At 32.1% G+C, this 20,419-nt stretch overlaps 1 protein-coding gene across 1 annotated transcript in view; it reads right to left on the reverse strand.

The window, feature by feature from the left end:
• zuc (Mitochondrial cardiolipin hydrolase zuc) overlaps window positions 1-20,113 on the reverse strand; it is a 40,821-nt gene extending 20,708 nt beyond the window's left edge. Inside the window, exons 1-2 of the mRNA XM_088205632.1 lie at window positions 19,613-20,113; window positions 19,257-19,540 (exon numbers count right to left, since the gene is read on the reverse strand). Coding sequence (XP_088061758.1) covers window positions 19,269-19,540; window positions 19,613-19,970 — 630 coding nt within the window. The 5' untranslated portion in view covers window positions 19,971-20,113 and the 3' untranslated portion in view covers window positions 19,257-19,268. The remainder of the gene's footprint in view (window positions 1-19,256; window positions 19,541-19,612) is intronic.
• Window positions 20,114-20,419: the final 306 nt, after the last annotated feature.

Consider the following 20,419-nt stretch of genomic DNA (forward strand, 5'->3'; position numbering starts at 1 on the left):
TTTAATTTTCGCATTTTGATTAACATTTTCCAGGGCTTTGGAATCGTTTACAATTTTACCGACTCCAACAATTTTAGTAAGATTATGTTTTGCCAGCATATAATTGATAGCAATAAAAATAATGTCAACGATTTTCAAATTACAAACAAAAATAAAAGGATTTAAAAAATGGAAAATTTTTTGTCATCGTGGATCGTTGACCAACATCAGAAAGATGTCCCTATGAGTATTTCAATTATTCAAGCAAAAACTCTTAGTTTGCACAAAGATTGGAAGGATAGATTAAAAAAAAGATTTTAACTCGGTTTTTCAAGCAATTAATGGTTGGTTTTACAATTTTAAAATGAGGTATTCTTTTCATAATATTAATTTTACTGGAGAATCGGCTGATGCGGATAAAGATGCTGCAAAAGAATTTATTTCCTAATTATCCAAAATTATTGAAGATGGAGAATATTCATCTAGCCAAATATTTTATGTAGATGAGACAGGTTTATTTTGGAAAACTCTTCAACAATGAAAAATATGAATGAAGCCTTCACGCATCTTGACAAATTTTAAAATATTATGGAAGATTGTAATCCCAATGGAGAACGCATATCTTAAGTGCGTAGGGCTATCAATAAAGACTTAGCATGTTATAAAATTATATATGAAGAAAAGAAAAAGAATAGTGGAAAACAGTTAACTCTTGATAACTTTTCAAAGGAAACACCCGCAAACCCTACTTAAACGCCTCTTAAACATCTTATATTTACTAAATAAATAAATATTTTAAAATACACACAATTTCATGTTTTTTTTACTTCCCTCTATTTTCGAACATTCAACATTCGCACACATTTTCAGGAAACAATTATGTGCGAAAGTCGAGGGCCGCTTTTATATCATTCATAAAAAGTCTAAAATGAAATGTTAACTTTTCAACGTCGCCAGGGCTGTCGCAAGCAACTTGTCCCTTTGTAATTTTTAATAACAATGACTGAATTTACGGTGGTATATTACGTCAAGGTACTTTAGCACACAAATATACATTAAGTAAAATAAATATAAATAGCAAATTTAATAATTATACTCGCAAGGGAAAATAATCAAATTTTTATTAATACTGAATCTAAATTGAATATTTTCCATCTGTGATTTAAACATGAAAAATAACTGCTTCTAATAAGTCAGTGTTTATGAAAGCTCTTAAATCAGATTTTATTGTTTTTTTTTGCATTATAAAAAATATAATTTCTTCAGAAAGTTTTCATATCATGAAATGAGCTGACAATTTTAGCATTTATTGTGAATTTCAATTCGCTCAAAAAATATGTCTGATCATAATCAATGATATTAAAAATAGTATATCATCAATACATATAATTTTAAAACCGTTTAAATAGTGAGACCTCTTCGGAAATATATCTAATGAGACATTGGAATGTTATTAATTTGGCGGAAAAATAATGTCATTATAAATAATACTTAAGATTTAGTAGTAGATATAGTTTTATCTGTAATAATTTTTATTTTTAAATTTGTGTATTGAATCTTTGATGATCTATATACATCGGAAATATTTAATTATTAAAAAATATTTATATTATACGTATTAATTACAAATAATTTGGTTTGATCTGTTTGATTAACACTTTGATTGCCGAACCTTTTGTGTTAGATATCTAAATAGCATTTATTTTTAAATGTTCGGAATAAATGATATTTGCTCCTGCAGCGAATATCTTATTGGGCATTATAAAATGTAATTTTATTAAGTTGCACTAAAGTAGCAAAGCTGATATATCGATTTCGGCAACCAAAGGGTTAATAAAAAAATAATTATTATGCAAGGTAATTTTTAGGATACTATATAATAAAGGCTCGCAATCCAAAGGGTTAGATATCGCACACAATTACCGAGAGTCTAAACAATAAATTGCATTTTTCTTCGTATCCATAAATATATCAATCAACATAAAAAATCACGCAACCCGACGATCGGCACGCAAATAAAGCAATAATCGAATCGTTACGCCCCGGGCGGGATTCGAAACGTTTCGAGGTGGGAACTTGAGTATTCATTGTGCATATACATGCATATAAATATATGAAGCCCGTGCTGAAAAAAAGCAGAGAAGAAGCGCGTCCAACCGTTTGGAAAATGATTTGTTTGGCGCGTCGTAAATCGCAAACAAAACGAATTGTTAAAGTCTCTTAACCGTAAAGTCGTAACTTGTTGCTAAATGCGACGAGGAGGATAGTGCAGACGTTTGATATAGAAGTGTCTACGTATATACACAAGGGTATCATCCCCTAGAACGCCCCGTCATTACTGCAGTCGCCTTCAATCCCTCGCGGCTAAAAAACACGTAAAAGGAAAGAAAATAATTCATAAGGGTTGAGGCTGCTGCAAAATCGTTAAAATCGGTTCGAAGTCGCAACTGTGTGCTCTTTTTCCCCCAACCCCTCCACAGTCACGCGAAGCTTCCAGACGATGGTCATGCGAGTTTTTTTTAAATTTTATTTTGCGAATTTGGCCGACGACGTTGTTGGAAACGCGCCAAAATTAGCGACGATAAAAAAAGGGGGAAATGCGAACACAAGAGAGCGGCGGTCTCAACCCTTTGCGGTCTAGTTTAAATTTGTCTGGGTCCGCGATTTTAATAACCTTTTGTTTGCGAGCAATAAACAACGGTCAGGAAAAGCTATAAACTTGTGAAAAGTCGTTAAGGTGGCAGCTTCGTGTGTTTGAAAATGACAGGTACCTAAAAACGTACCAGAAGGCTCATAGCGTGAAGTTATTCTAAAAGTGTTTTAATTCAATAAGAAACATTGACTAGATGTGCATAGTACAAGTCAAAATCCGAAGGATTATAAAATAAACCATAAAGGTTGACCTTAAATTAATAAAAGGAGTATATGTAAACTGTTCTGATTTATACCATAATGGGTCAATCAAATTATTGTTAAAAAGCTAAGCATTAAATTTTTTTTAATAACCCCGGCGACCGCCCTGATCGGACATGTGTAAGCCATATATTTAAGTCGAATAAGTACAAGTACATAAAATTAGTAAAAAATTTAGTCAGTCGCAAGATAAGTTTGAGATAGCTGATAGTGCATATAAGCCGGCAGATGGTGACGGGATGTAATTAATAAAATAGGAACTCGAAATGTGATTATCACTTAGAGCAGGCCTGCCGCGAGAGGAGGGGGGGGGGGGTGACAAATTCCCGGGCCCAATTCTGGAAAAAATCACAGCAAGAATATATTTATAAAAAAAAATAAAACCGACTTTAAATAATGAATCTCAGGTATAAGTTCATTTAGCCATTTTTTATACATGTTATACAAGAAATAACAGAAGCGGAACATTGCCTTCAAAAGCACCCACTTTCTGCGTAGTACTTACACAGTGGTAGTTTTTTGACGCAGTTCCGTTTGTGTTAAAATTTGTTTGCAAATTATTGTTGACTTTATTGTTTTTTGAACGTTTAAAAAATATTGGACATGAGAGGAAATATTCAACGAATGTAAATTAATAGCAGTAAATTTAAGTATTCGATCAGAAAATTCAGATCGATTACCTAAGGAAGAAGCAAAGCAATAACGAAAAATCAACAACAGCACCACCTAAATTATATAAATTTAATGTTTTTATAGATTATATTTATCAGTAATTTGATTTAACTGGATTTAATACAGCAAAATAAATAAATAATACGTTCGGTTTCATGTGGTTATTCATAAAAGAAAATCTAGAAAAAATGGTTTCGAATCTATCCCGAATTTTTTTTTTAAATATGTCATTTCAGTAAAATCATATCGGAATACATTTTTACCAGTAGATATATATTACACGTCACAGTGGGAACGCTCGGTAACGAACGTTCTCACTACGACGGCACGATTTTATTGCTTTTGACGTGGATTTTTGACTTCTGAGAAGGGATAATTGTTTTTGCGCTTTCCTATTGGTCAAAATTCGGTTTAGTCAATTCTCACTCATAATATTGTTATATGGTCTTAATATAAACGCTTGATAATCGAGCGTTTTTACCGCGATTTTTTTGCTTTTAACCTGGAATATATGGCAACACTGAGCAGCAAAGAAAACACGACTAATTATGAGGTAAATATTATTTCAAAAATATGTCGCAATGGTGTAACATCTTCAACTAAATACGTTACAGTAAATATGCAATTTAATTTATTGTTTTTTTTTATGAAGTTAAAAAAAAAAAAGCACAGATTTGTGTACATATTATTTAATACGTTAAACTACATTTCGAGTATGTTTTAACCAAGGTCTCAAATTTATAAAGCAGAATTTTAGTTGTTTATTAATATCCATATTGAATTACGAATTAAAAAAATACAACGCTAATCAAAAAGGTCTCACGCAAAGACTTTGCCCCGGGCCCCGAAATTCTCAGAGCCTGCTGTGATTTATGGGTTCAAATTTAATATCACAAGTTCAAGTTCCAATATTACAATAATTTGAGCCAATTGAATGTAAATATACAATACAAAATTAAACTTTGACAGGTAGACGTCGATAAACTTTGACCTACTTAATCAGGGCGATAAACTGAATTTGTGTCAAAATTTCAGCTTTGTTTTGACGTCGATTATAGATTACTCTCTATTGATTTGTCAAAAGTCAAACTGATAACAAACAAAAAGAGAGAAAGATTATATCTACACTGTTACTGAAAAGTTTACTCGATTTGATTTTTTATATAATTTAAATGAGAAATCATACACAAAATAAATTATGCAGTTTAAGTCCTACAAACAGTGGAAATCAAAAGCTTTTGTAGTGTTGGATATTATCTTACGCTGTAAATTAATCAATGATCTTGACTTGTCTGCGAGCGGCATGTCAAACTTATTGATTCTGTTATTATTTGCCAGTGAGGCCCGAGGCCATGTCAGGTCTGTGTTTAACGAAATTGTCCCCTCCCCCCTGAAATCAATCACCAATTAACACCTGGCTCATCTCAACGACACTATGTGGTTAGGTGGTGGATTGATTGGATGGTAACAGAGCCAAAGTTACCGATAGATACTAAAAGGTCGCTGACAATACACATTTCTTAAGCATCTCAAACTATATAATTTGAATATGAATATGTTTGAGCAACGTATCTGATGTCTGAGCTCAGTAAACCAGACATGACAGGAAAGTATGCCGTATACACACATACACTGTCAAACTTTAAACTTTTGAACTAACCGCGGCATGCGAACGTTGTATATACTACGTACATTTTTGAGCTTTAGAATTTCAGCCAAAAAGTACCTGTTCTGCTAGTAGAATATCACGATGCGAACGCGTGGAGGAAGATTTCTTTTTCTAGACTTTGACAGTGACAGGAAAGTGAACGAAGTTGTCTCGATAGTCATGGTAGAATGCGATTTCGATTGCATAGTTCGATTGCTATTGATACAGCGTGTTGTAGAGCTATTGTGTACAAGTTACATGAACAAAATAATAAAAAATGTGGTATAGGAATGTTCTTTGGCGTTATTTAAATAGTGTGGAATTGAACAAATATGTCTGGTTGTGAAACGTAATGTGAATCATAGTGAATTAAATATGCTATTTATTTATTATTTCTTCTAGACTTCTTCTGAATTTATATGAATATACCGGAAGATTATCCATGATGTCAAATTACAAAAAAAAAACAATTTATTGTTTATACAATAGCTAATAATATTTGGAAGTAATTTGATATACATAAAGATCGGATCTGCATATAAATTAATTGCGATCGAATTATTGAATTGATTCAAATAACAAATACAAAAACGTAGCACGAAAAAATTTGCAACGCACGCCTGTTTTTGAGATAAGCGTTAAACCATAATATAGGATGGGCCTTTTCAACATTTAGTTTTGTTCAACGAACGAATTCTACGAATTTCGGCCATAGTAGACACCGCCGATGATCATTCTAATCACAAATGTTTTTCAAAAGCGTAAAAGCATTTTTTTTGTTGAGAACGAGTGTCTCATTGTCTCGCATTTCGAAACAAAATAAAGGCGCATAAAGGGCCATGGATTTTGAAGCATAAAGAGGCTTTCAACTTGATTGTTTAATATTCTTTTTATAAATAAATTTTAGATATGCTCGTAATCAGCACTCATATTACAGTAATATTTATTTTTGCAATTGCAAAATTAATAATATTTTTTATGTACACTAAGTGTACATCACCGGAACATTCGGATTTTTTTGCATAATAAGTGAAAGTTATAGGAAATAATGTAAATGTTCAATTAAATGTAATTTATTTTTGCTTTTTGCAGTAGAATAGCGTCTAAGCGACGTGAGGAAGGGGAAGATCTCATCTAATAGTAAAATGTAATTAAAATATGTTGATACCTTTCCAGAGTAACAATTAATATTAACAGAAGTTTATTTTTATTTTTCACGTTTGCTTGAGGTACGTGCATTCCTTCGACATGAAGTGTCGGCAAACACGAGCCGAAGGCGCTTCGGGGCGCCCGAGGGGCCCAGTTTGCACAGTTGGCCGAGGAACAGCATACAATGCTTGCGCAACGGCTATTGTGCCACACCGAGACGGTCCAGGGAGGCAAGGTATGCAATTCTGAAAAGGTAAGAAAAAGGTGATCTGGAACATCTGCCGCATGTAGCCCGTGCTCTCAATGCGTGCACGTGGCCTAGGGAGAGCTAATTCGCGTAAAAAATAACCCAAAGACTCGCACCTGGCCTGGTGTCACGGAGAGAAAAAAAAACGAAGACGTCGCAACAATGGCGAATAAATCACATAAAGATAAGTAGATTGGTCGTAAAGTGAAGAAAAAAAGAGACATGTGCTCCCTTGGAGGTGAATAGAGCAGGGACACCCGCTTTACGATAGGGTGCTTAGTGTTGTGTAATAAAATGAGATTCACTCTAAGATTGCCTTCAATTAGATCAGTTACACAAAAGAAAAACGGCAATAAAAAAACAACAATTGTGAAGAACATACAATAAAGAAATGATCTTGAGATCCTTTTGTACTAGTAATGTATCTCGGAAAAAAAGCATATCTTTATCACTGAGAGACCGAATATTAATTCGACCATAAGCAGTGACTGAAAAGAGCAGTAGAATTTCAGCCTTCTACGACTATGCTGGAATTTACTATATAGTTTCTTACAAATTTATCTGTATAATTCATTTTTTTAATTATTATATATTATATATTTTTCTTTATAATGTGTATTCATTAAAAAATCTGTATTATGAAATAGGGTTAATTATTTATAATGAATAAGGAAAACCCAACGATATATAACATTATACGACAAAATGGGTAAACCGCAAATATTTAAATGTACTTTGGATAAATTACTAATTGGGTAACTATTTGCAGATATATTATCAAGACGATACATATGTTTTATTGTGAATCATAATATAAAACAATTTCATGAAAAAATATGTTATAAATGTTAAATTAGCATACAGTAAATACGTAAGATTAGTACTTTGTTTATGTCCATAAGTTCATATTCAAATAGCAAAACAATCCAATGTTTTTTTACTTCTTTGCATACAAATTTTAATATATTATCATCTAAGACTATGATGATGAAACAAAGCGTTAAATAGTGAAACAGTCATAGTCTTAGCAACTGACGACTATTTTTAGATACATATTATATAACATAAAGGTGAATAACTAACGAGATAATACAACTAAATTAACACGCAATGAACTGATAAAATTAATTAAATATATATGCAATAAAACAAGAATTTAAATAAAATAAACACTACATATAAATACAAGCTGTTTGATAACAACAACAAAGTGCTTAAATTAAAAAAAATGCTTATCACTGCAAAATGTTATTGATAAGAACTATTCAATTTCCGGTTCAGTTAATAAATAAGTTATGCGATTAAAATTAAAGTGTCTAAGTTCTAGTTAGATGAGAGATCGAGTTCAAACATTTGTCATTTCCGGGACGGCTTTTGTTACGAATCCAATTTACTCAGCAAATAAATTTATTACACGGTCTCATGTCCACATTTCATAGAAGACCGTCGATACTTGATTCGCGCAAAAAATAACATTCCATTATACAATTTGATATTGAACACGTCACCGTTTATCGATCGCTTTATTCGCAATGGGAAACTTCCTATATATCTGGGCGCCGATACGAAACGACCTAAAATCCGACCGTGAACTTTAATTTATCAACGACCTTCGCTCAGCAGCGAGCGTTAGTATACGGCGCAATAACGGCCGGAGGCCCGGTGACAAGACAACATAAGTCGTTAAATTACAAAATACGCCAAAGCACATTTCACCAAATAAGTCAGTAATATTCTAATTTAAAATTTGAAACATAAGAATTTTGGCTGTAACGAAAATGTTTTTTTTTTGTTAAGATATATGTATGTATATTAAATCATCAACTTTAATTATGAAAACACGTAAAAGATCTGGTGTGCTTCACAATATCTTTAAACGGAGCACTGCAATTTAAAAACTTTTATATTTTAATAAAATACCTTCATTTCTATAATAAACTATAATTTTATAATAAATTTTTCCATTTACAGTGCAAAAAAATCGCGCGCTCCGGTGATGTAGACTCAGTGTACATGTAAATATTAGTGATTTAGTATTGAAAAAACAGGAATAAAGTGAAATAATAATTATAATAAAAGTCGAAACGTAACAAGTAATGTAATATAACTGCTGAAAATGAGTAAATGGACTGGAAAATGAAGAAATTTAACGTAAAAATAAAATATTGAAAAATTAAGTGAAAGCTTCTATATGCGAACATCAGACCCGTGCGAATCAAAATATCAGAGTAGCAACACTGCCACCAGTTTGCCTGTATGTATAAGTGAATCGATACATGATTTTCTTGTAAAAATATTCATATTTATCGCTTCTGATAAATACTTTTATATTATAATTATCAAATGTAATATATAAGTGTATCGCGAAGGATTTATTAGATAGAATGTATACTCGGTGTACATCATAGTAATGAAGGTTTTGATTATTTATAATTAAGTTCATATTATTATTTTCGGATATAGCACATAATGCTACAAAACCGATATTTTTTTTTATATCATAACTTGATAGGTTTTCCCAATGCGTCATGATGAGCATTACAAACAAATAATAATAAAAAAAGAGTTATAGTGCCACCTAAAATAAATGCATGAAGCGCCATCTCACATTTTCCCCCAGCTCCTCATAACTATCGCCGAAAGCATGTTGAGAAGCTGGATAGCTCATCCAGGCCGCAACGGGCATGACTCAAGCAAGTTTATCAATAAACCTGGAAGCTGGTCTATCGCTAGAAAAAAACGCATAACATACAGCGATATTTGAATCTCGACGACTCATATTCACGACGTGTACTACGATACTCGTAGGCGTCATGTACTGTGAATCACGCGTGGAAAAAATTGACTAATAATAGTGATTAGCATATAATGCGACGAATGACTCAAGATAATAAAATATGCAATTTGACGCTATAATTACGTCCTGTGAAACCAAAGCCAAAAATTTCTAAATAGTAATCTTATCCCGATCTTAAACCGGCTTTTGTCTTTGAAACATAACGCACCAAATCGCCGCTTTATTATATAAATGTATTGTTTATATTTATGAATGAAACACGATGCAGTTGCGATAACAGCAATCAATCAGTTGTTGATTCATCAAAGCGATTGTTGTGGTAAGTGCAACTCGTAGTACGATTGTGGGAAAATTTAGAGTGGCGCGTTTAAAAGTATTCCAAATTATAATACATGATTCGTAGTGATAAGATATCTATAGGTAAAACACGTGTTAAAAAACAGTAACCAGAATATTAAAATGTAGCTTAAAAAACACTTAAATAATAATATAGATGCAAAATATTAACTATTGCATATTTAAACAATATTTTTTATAAAAATACCACTAAAACCGCAATGCATTTTTCAACAAAATATGTATTAATAATATACACATAATATAAATTTTATTGGAATTTAAATGGAAATTTGTTGAATTATTGACATAAAAGTATATTTTATCGATAATAAATTAATTTAATTGTAGTAATGTTATCGTTTTAAATAAATTGCTTAGCAACGAAATAATTTTAACTAATCAAATTTCATACAATACTAATAAAATTGTGTTATCTTCTGTATACTTCTATTACTATACTAAATTTATTTTTAACATAAAAATAAATAATATATTGTTTCGATCAAATACACATAAATCCATAAGTTAATATAGGTAGTGTGAATTTCAAAAATGCATAAATTAACTAGACAATGTATGCACTGTCAAATCACTTCAGTTAAGGTCCACATAAAATCATTTATGAACAATGTACCTATTTATTGTATGCTCTCCCTAAGTATTCAATATATTGAAAGGTAAATTTTGTTGCCAATTTATATAATTCACATTTTAGGTAGATTCATTGTAAAGAGTTATTAATGGGGTGTTCACTATTCTGACCTATGCAAGCTCGCACCTAACCCGTCCTACATATTTTATTGCCTCTACGATTAGATTGGTTGTTCTTTGATTATATAACTAGCTCACGCCAAAGAGCTCACACACTCACTAGTTAAAGTATACACGTAATGTAATATTGTAAGCTTTAACTAAAACTTTGTCTAGTTATTGTATACTTTAACTATAACATATATAAAAATACCTGTATTAAATGTAAATGGTCGAATTATTAGTGTCTGTATTTTAAATAGTATTATATTAATTTATAAAATAGATTTTTTTGTTGAAATTGAATGGAATTTAATTGATATCAATTCTAGAAATGAAGTAAATTCAATTAAATTTATATAATAAATTTAATAATAGTTTTTTTAAATAACTTAAAAAAAAAGGTCCAGACTATATATGAGCTGCCAGTAAAAAACAGATGTCCAATACGTGTGGATCAACTACAACATATAGTTAATAACGAGCATAATACTACAAAAATCTCATTTTGTCAAAAACGCTGCTGCTAAGCGCAAATTTTTTCAATATTTTATTAAAAAAATGATTAAGATTTCTATGGTATATTTTTATGTAATATATTTAGGCGTAACCCTTTGAGGAGTATTGCCGTACATGTACGGCGGTCGATCTTTCACTGTTTTGAGGTGCCCCAGATAGTTATATTATATATTTACATATATAACTGAGGAAATAAAAAAATATATTAATATATTATATATTTTTAATTTAAATTATTATAAATGATTTCTTTACAAAATAGTACTGCTAAATTAAAGAGTACGAAAAAAATAATTATATTAATTTTATAAAAAATATTGAAAGCCTCTGTATTGATATAAAAAAAATCCACAAAAGCCCAAAATTATGTAAAAAATATGAAACATAAATGAACAAAATTTAATAATAGAAAAGTGTTTATATAAATTATTAAAACATACTAATACAAAATTGTGGTAAAATAAATCAAGGCAATAATACTAATAGAAGCATTGATTTTTTTTAGAAAAGAGTTTCTTCACACGTTTACTTAACATAATCGTATATATAATAGTATCCGTTGTTAAAGGGAGCAATATTATATAGGTATCCGTACCATACGGTCCGCCAAGACACTGATAATATAATTTCTTAAGTTAAATTATTTAAAAATGAATGTCTCGAAATTGTTGTAGTAAATCTCATAAAATACCCGAGCAGTCATAAATCATTTTATATTTATAAAAGGGACATTTTTAAAAATATTTTCGCTAACGCTCATATTGTTCCAAGACCTTCAAAGGTTTTCTGAATTGAGTCTATTGTCGGCGTTGTAAAAAGAAATACACATGAATAAGTTATTTATGTTTCCGGTCAGTTTTCTAAAAACCTTAAGCGGAAACGTCAATTTTTCGCTTAGGAACAAATCGATCCAAAAACATATTGAAATATAATTTTAATTCACATTCCACGCAAGTAAAAACGTATTACCTATTTCGTTCACTATTTTATTTCCGTCGCAAATTTCTAAATAGATTTTAAAAAATATTGACCCCTCAAACCATGACCTTACTTTCGCCACATGCGACACAATAACATCAACAAAAACGGAATCGAAACATGACAAACATGTTTTATAAAAAAAAATACGATAATAGTAATCGATGAAATTGTACGCAGAACCCTGCGACGCAATAGAGCGCTATTTCAAAATATGACGCAATACATTTGCTTTGATGCTCCTCGTCCAGGTGCATACATAGGTGAAGAGCATCTAAACAAAAGTACTAAATTTGTTGCTGTTTGTGCCATTTTATTTTTCGCAGAGGAGGGTCTCGCGAGTGTATCCGAGCTGACCTAACCCAAGCTAGCCGACGTTGATACACTCGTGTAACGAGCGGTTGCGTAACTATAGGCGGTTTGTCTCGTTCAAGGTTTTCACTCGAGATCTGAACGCGGATATGAAGGTGCTCTTTTCTGTCTACCGATTTATCGAGAAGATCTAATCAATTCGCAAAAATGTATATGTATTGTTTATGTGTATATCTTAATTATATATATTTTTTATTTAATACAAATCAGGGGTAAGCAACATGTTGAATTCCATAAAAAATTTAATTTCTTTAAAACAGCAACAAATTGTTGGTATAACAATGAAATGCGTCTTGATCAGAAAAAATGCCGCATTTAGCGCATGCGCCTAAATAATACTTTAGTTTCAGTGAATATTAAAGATTGATTTTGGTCAGAATAAAACTGAAATAAATACTACAATATGTACGCTATTTTTTTATCTATTATATAAATCCATAGTTCAACGATAAAACTCTTAACTAAATATAGACTAGACATCATACATTCGCAACGTTTATTGATGTTTGAGCAGTTGATGTTATTTTAGCAACGCATAAACGGCGTGCTAAAATTACATAATGACTAAACTGTTTAAATAAAAAAATATAATTAAAAACAGTATGAAATTTATCGCTACGCAGCCAAATATATTTTTAATAGCTTTTAATACATATTCTTTCAGAGTAATGCTTTTTTAATAATACTGTATTATCATATGTAATCTAATTTTGTGATATGCAATAGCATATATACAAGACTTTTAATTGCTCTTATTGTCCAATGGCATTTGTGGGTGACTACAATATTTTCTGTGTGACAGATAGATAGACATCTATGGACAAGCGAAATATTAAAATAATAAATAATTTAGCCAAGTTGTGAACCAAAATAGAATATTTTTTTTCGAGCTCGACTTAGCACTTTGGTTACCGAATCATTTTTATATAATTGAAAATATATTTTATTTTAATTTCGTTGCGCATATTAATATAGTACATGTAGAAAAAATCTCACAAAAATTCTGCTAGTGTATAATACAAAATCAAAGCTTTTTTAAAATAGCTGGTATGAAAGAATATTGCTACCTGTTACATGGAAATCTAATGCTAATTAAATAATAAATAATAAGCTCACTCCCCATGAAAAATAAAGAAATTGACAATGTTATTAATGAATTAGAAATGACCATAGAAGTTTCATTTACAACTGATGAAACTTTAGGATTAAAACACTTTGGAGTCCGTTGTATTGGACATATGTTTTTTTACTGACAGCTCCTATGTCCATAACATCTGGACATTTTGTCTAAAGTTATTTAAAATTATATCTTAAAATAAATAACATTATAAATGAGGCGTATTTTAAATATCTTATTAATTCGATTTCAGGACAAAAACTTTTTTCTTATTGAATTTAATTAATCATAAAAATTAAGCTTTTTACATATTGTTTATATATATCACTTATTTAAGGTAAACTATGTGCCCGTTCCAGATGTTGGGACCACTACCAGAAAAAAACCATGCAAGAATGTAATAACAAAATAATGTTTCACTTTATTATTGTAAATAATATTTAGTTAAATGTCGACTATTGTAATTTACACAACACCAATGGTTCTCAACATATTATTTTTCAATGGAAATCGGACAGCTGTCAATAATCACGCGTTTTTTAATATTTCGATTTCATGAAGATTCATAGCATTTTTCATCAATGACATTGTGTTTAGAATTCACCTTGAAAGCAATAAAATCACCGCAGTGAAAACGCTGGTTACCTGGCGTTTATATTAAGACTTTTTAAAACAATATTACGACTCAAATGAAGCATATCTAAATCGAATTTTGACCAATAGGAGAGCGCAAAAAACAATTATCACTTCTCAGAAGTCAAAAATCCACGTCAAAAGCAATAAAATCGTGCCGTCACCGTCGCAGTGGGAACGCTCGTTACCGAGCGTTCCCACTGCGACGGCGCCGACACGATTTTATTGCTTTTGACGTGAATTTTTGACTTCTGAGAAGTGATAATTGTTTTTGCGCCCTCCTATTGCCTATAATTCGATTTGAATATACTTTAATCAGCCCTCTTATAACCGTAGTAATATCGGTAAGGATAGATATGTACTTCTTTAGTGTGTATTTTGGATTTGACCTAATGAAAGTTCTAAAATTATAATTGGTTTTAGAACTTTGGTTTGAACAGAAAATGTACGTTTAACAAATATCAAATTGCATTTCATAGACATTTTAGGCAGCATATAATTTAACTGGCGCCTATCGGTTAAATTATATTTTTGCTAATAGAAACATATCTACTGGTAAAAATGTATTTGGATTTCAGACTTCACTGAAAAATACAGATACGGCCGTTTAATTGATATTATCATTGATATTTAAAATCAATAAAATACAATAAAAAAAATCCGAAGATATTTTTAAATGTGTTTTTTTAATGTTCGGAAACTGAAGTTGGATTATCATATAGCTATCCTTCAGCATGAACAATGTATCGTACAACTGAAAGACTACTCTCGATTTAAATAAAACATTCAGCCTAATATTCAGTCATCACGACGTTAAACTTCACGATTCTAAATTTAATGCTCTCAAAGTATTGAGTTAAATTAAAAACGGTAATTTGATTTATTTAAAGAAAAGGTATACGTAAATGTAAAAACTAATCTTTTTTAATTGAGAGCCATGGATAACAAATCACAAGCCTAGGTTTTTAACGGTTGGCACACTGATCAAAAAATTATTTCTAAAATCCATCGATTGGTTAACAGATTTTACTACCAATATTAGTAATTTGACAATTCCAGTTAAAATATTAGGAATTAGTAAATCTTTTTAACGTAATATATTGATAGAAGTTTCTCTGAATAACTAATGAAATGAAATATTTGTATAATCAAAACATTTAAAATAGCTTTAGAAATTAGAAAATAGACTTCTAAAGGTTAATAAATCAATTCTTATAAATAATATTTTTTTATAATCTAATAAAAGTATTATCAATTAAATTTCACTCAATTAAAAAAAAAATTTTAATTAAAAAAAATACACAATTCAACTTGCAAAGTTAAGTCTGCCAAAACAGAATTTATTTCATATATTATAGAATAAATAATTATTTATTTATTATTATATATAATGAGCATTAAATTAATTAATTAAATATATTCATTCAAAATGGCTTGGATTTAGAGCAACACTTAGAGTACAAAGAGTTAAAGAAAATTAGAAGATGAGCAACCTACACAATTTTTTATGATTTATTTATGAAAAAAAGAAAAAGGGCTACAAAAAAACTACATATTTAAATAAGTTGTGTGAATATACGTTTTTAAATAAATCGTTTTTTTTTAATATAAACTAATCAATCAAGCAAATAAATATTTACTATAAATAATCACACACACACACAACTAATGAATAAATATTCTACAGCCCATTAAAATTGCATTCGATTTTTTCTTCAATGAAAACATCAGATTTCGGCAATCAAAGTGTTAATAAACTTATGTTTTTAATATTAATTTCTCGTACATATTTTTTTAATTATAAAATGTATGTATCATGTATGCTTCTTACAACATTGATCATATTCACAATATAATAAAACGTTTAAATGCAATACCAGATTTAACATTATCCACCTCTTTTCGTTTAACAACAGACACAATACTCGTCTTTTACACATTCGAGATTGTGTTGCTAAGTTAACGTGTGTCTGGAATAACCTCCAGACGAAACATCATCGTTGACCTGATACGGCGAACCACCAGACAACGAGACAATTCCATTCAAACACACTTTAGCGTCGAAAAAAATACGATAAAATATTTCGACCGTTATGCGAATTTTTTTGCATAGCGTTGCTAACGCGACACACAAGCGAACGTACAACACAAAAGAGTCATTCCCTCTCGCATGTGTGTGCTCTTTGGAAACGAGAGCAAAAAGAAAAATTCTAGACTCGATTCTTTGGTATGGGAATAAATAAACAGGAACAGAGAGCCGAAGACGACCGCGGCTGGCTGTCTGCAGAGTTTCGGGGTACGAGTTTGCGTTCTCCTTTACAAAGCTGCGTGTGGAAAAAAAGCTGGCCAAAGAATGAGGACCTGATTGAACGCCCGAAAATGCCAAAATATAAAAGGAGCCGTTTGCACAATGGCGAAATTGCTCGCGGTGCCATAACACATCGGGGATAATCCTTGTTTATTCACTCTCGAAAGAATTTTCTACCTGGGGGTGTATCTTCAATTCTATATAAGAGTCCACTTTAGATGCGCAAGTATCGGATCAGATATGCTCAGGGCAGCCTTATTTAACAGACCAAAAAATATTAATAATTCATGTTTCACAAGGAAAAAAGATTCTCATCAGTCTGATAAGAAAGAACCACTAGTCAATTGGTTATGTTTTATAATAATACTTAAAAAAAATTAACTAAGCATCTGAAAAGATCGACTTATTGCGTCGTAGGGGTATTATTTATATACCAATGTATTATTATATGGGGCGTTAAAAATACTTTTTCTCGTAACAGAACAAAAAGTTGATTCTAGAATAATATAAAGTACATTCCGGTTACACCAATAACGATATAAGACGCATTTATAAGTGGATAATTTAAATTAAATATATGGTTTGGATCATATACAATGCCTAAATAATAATTTAAGTAAAATCGCATCAAAAACGCATTTATAGAAAAAAATATAAAAAGCGGCAAACGCATTTCTTCCAAGCATTATTTAAAAACGCGAGACAAATAGTAATGGATTCCAATAAGAATGCAACAAGAATAATAAATATTGTCCTTTTTATGGGACGATTATTATCTTATCTGATCTTTTCAACACCTGCAATTGATGCATATTTTTAATAAACGACTACCACGCCTATTATAACGGTGCTATGCACTTAAAATCATACATTAATAGAAAATATTAAGCTGAGTCTTAGACGTCCAATAAAAAAAACAATTACTTTCTTTGCGACGATCGGTTTGGAGATCGGACAGACAGGTGGATCGAGATAGTGACAAGTTAATGCACGATTTCGCCACAACGCATAAACTTGAATTTATTGTGTAAATGGTATCATGCTGCGGCACAGCCCCAACAGCACATCCCTACGAAAGCTTTCAAGGTGAGCAACAAAGGTGGCCCGAGCAATAATATAATAAAGAGTTTGTGCAAAAGTATAAGACGGATAAGCCGCGAACACCTGGCTACAAGTCGACAAGGGGCCCCACAGCTTGAACTTAAAAATTTCAAATAAATTAAACACAAGAACGCGTTCCGGAAACGTTTCGTCACTGTGGGGTCAATCCCATAGTATATGCGTATAATACAGGTAAAAAGTTTGAAATTTGATATCGCAATATATTAACTCATATTTGATATGATTCAAAGTCATCTATGGGCGATTTGAATAAATATTGATTATTTACTCAAATTAATGGTTTGAGTAACGGGTAAAATAAATTAGCGACATCTGCAAAAAGGTTTTAAAAAGTTGTCAAAGGCGGCATATAGATGGCGTTAAGTGATTTTTTTTTAATGTACTACTGACAAAGTATAAACATTATTATTAATTTATTATTACAATAATATTATTTAATTTACAGAATATTTGTTTGAAACTTTGAAAATGGTTATTATTATATAATATTACGAAATTTCATTCAACAAATATTTTGCTAAGATTGTTTGAGATAAAAGGTTTAAGTAGTAATAAACATTTTCTATTTGGTTAGTCTTCCAATAATTTCCCAGATTACTAGTTTAGCAAAGTTAGTTGGAGGTGATTAAATTATTATTTTGTAGACGTTATTTGAAAATAAAGAAGTCAGTTCTTTTATAAAAAGAAGTGCTTATTAAATTAAACTATATATTAATTTATAATTTTTCAATGCATAGTTTTTAAAAATATTATTGTACTGTAAAAACATTAGTCAATATTTTGTATTATAACAAGGTAAAATATTGCTCAGGATATGTACATAGTGATGAAAATATGAAAAATATACAAAAAACATATTTCCATGTTCTTTTATCGTTGAAAATTTTTTCAAGTCTTGGGAAATGCTAGGCAAAAAAATATCATTTCTAAGGAAAAGGTAAAAAAGAATCCGGATTTATTAGTATGAAAATGAAATTGAATTAATAGATTGTAAAGGTGTATTTTAATAGATACAAAAGACTGTTGAAAAAGTGTAAATAAATCCCTTCACATTAAGGGATTTAATTACACTTCTGGAGTCGAATACCAAGATATGCTGGAATCAATTTGCATAGAAAATGAAATTAATTAGATATTTTTATATAGATGTTACTACAAATGAATTTCCAATCAGATTATTGGTTTAGGTGCCTAAACTAATAATGAATTTATCGTCGACTATATAAACCAGGGCTGTGGAGTCGTTAAAAAAAACACGACTCCGACTCCGATTCCGATATTTACCAACAACACGACTCCACTCCGACTCCGACTCAAAAATGTTTTATTTTATCAGGTATTTTTGGTGTTTTTCTACACGTTTAATATTCATACACTATACACATTCATTACTACGCAATTAAAAATTGATAAATTTCATAATTTAAAAATGCTCGGAGTAGCTCATTTTTCACGACTCCGACTCCAACTCCGGCCAAAACACCACGACTCCACAACTCCACAGCCCTGAACGCCATAAACGGTCAGAATAAATATAAACGGCACCTATTGTCGAGTAGTAAAATGAATAAATCTGGATTGCCGATAAAGCAGCTCTCTACTATCGACGGATACTTTGTTTTGAAGGTTAATGGCTACAGGTGTGAAAACACATGGTGACAAAAGCAAGGAGCAAGGATCAAAAAGTTTTCTCATTTTTCGTATACAACTTACGGTCGGTCGTGTTTAGGAAGTCAGCGGCTCGAAAGTCGACCATAGATTGTCGAATATGTTTTGAAAACCGGAGACGATTCGGTCGACGGAAGTGACGGTTAGGTCCTCGTAGTTCCCGTAGGTAGCCTGCTTGGACCAGTTCATCGAGCCGCTGATGGAAAGTTGTCTCGTTCTCGGCGAGATGCGACTCGTAGGTGTCAGCTCTTTGACGCGGCGGTCGGAATCGATCAAGCAAAACTTGTGATGCATCAGATTAGTGGACGCTTTGGATCTGACTTGCACACCTGAAAGATTCGATCAGTAGCCAGTAGCCAGTAGCCGATAGCCGATAGCCGGTAGCGACGGACGAGGAGTACCTTTCTGCACGAGGTCGAAAGCGGTCGAGGCCGAGCCGTAGGCCAGATCGTGGTCGAGGATCATCCTGACCACCACTCCTCGCTCGTGGGCGGCGGCGACGGCGGCCGAGAGCCCCGGGGAGCTCAGAGCGTACACGCACACGTCCAGAGAGACCCGCGCCGAGTCGATGAACGCCACGATGCGGCTCAGGTTGTGGAAGGAGCACCGCTCGTCCTCGCAGCGTTCGGATTCGCACGACTGGCCCGAGCCGACGAACTGGAAGACCTCGGCGACGGAAACCTCTCTTTTGCTCCACGCCATATAAAGCAGCTCGGCGGCCACCGCGAGGGCGCAGGCCGCTAGGGCTTCGCGCAACATATCACTGACACTCCACACCACCGCCCTGCGGGTCGACACTTCACACGGACCTTCGATCGGAAGGCGTATTCCAATTTTCGACGGCGACACGTGCTCGGCCTTTGTCTCCGAATCGCGGGCGCGCACTAGGCCGGATTCGCACTCGACTCGCACACGAACACCGGAACGGACCGCGGAAGCGAACTCGCGGGACTGCGCCCCCCAGACGGCGACTTCCGACCGTCCAGAGACTTACGACCGAACACTCGATTTCGTCCGACTGACCCAGGGACACTTTTGGCCGTAACGCTGCGACTGGCGGCCTAGCACCGGCGACAGCGAGTACTACAAAAACAATTATAACTCACAATAAAAATATATTATATATAATACTGCTTAATTATATGACTGCTAGATAAAATCTATAATTAAAACAAAATTCCGGACTTCTAATCTTGATCGAATAATGA

Source organism: Plectrocnemia conspersa, unplaced genomic scaffold, assembly GCF_051122295.1.
Source record: "Plectrocnemia conspersa isolate PC_06_02 unplaced genomic scaffold, ASM5112229v1 ptg000002l, whole genome shotgun sequence".
NCBI lineage: Eukaryota > Metazoa > Arthropoda > Insecta > Trichoptera > Polycentropodidae > Plectrocnemia > Plectrocnemia conspersa.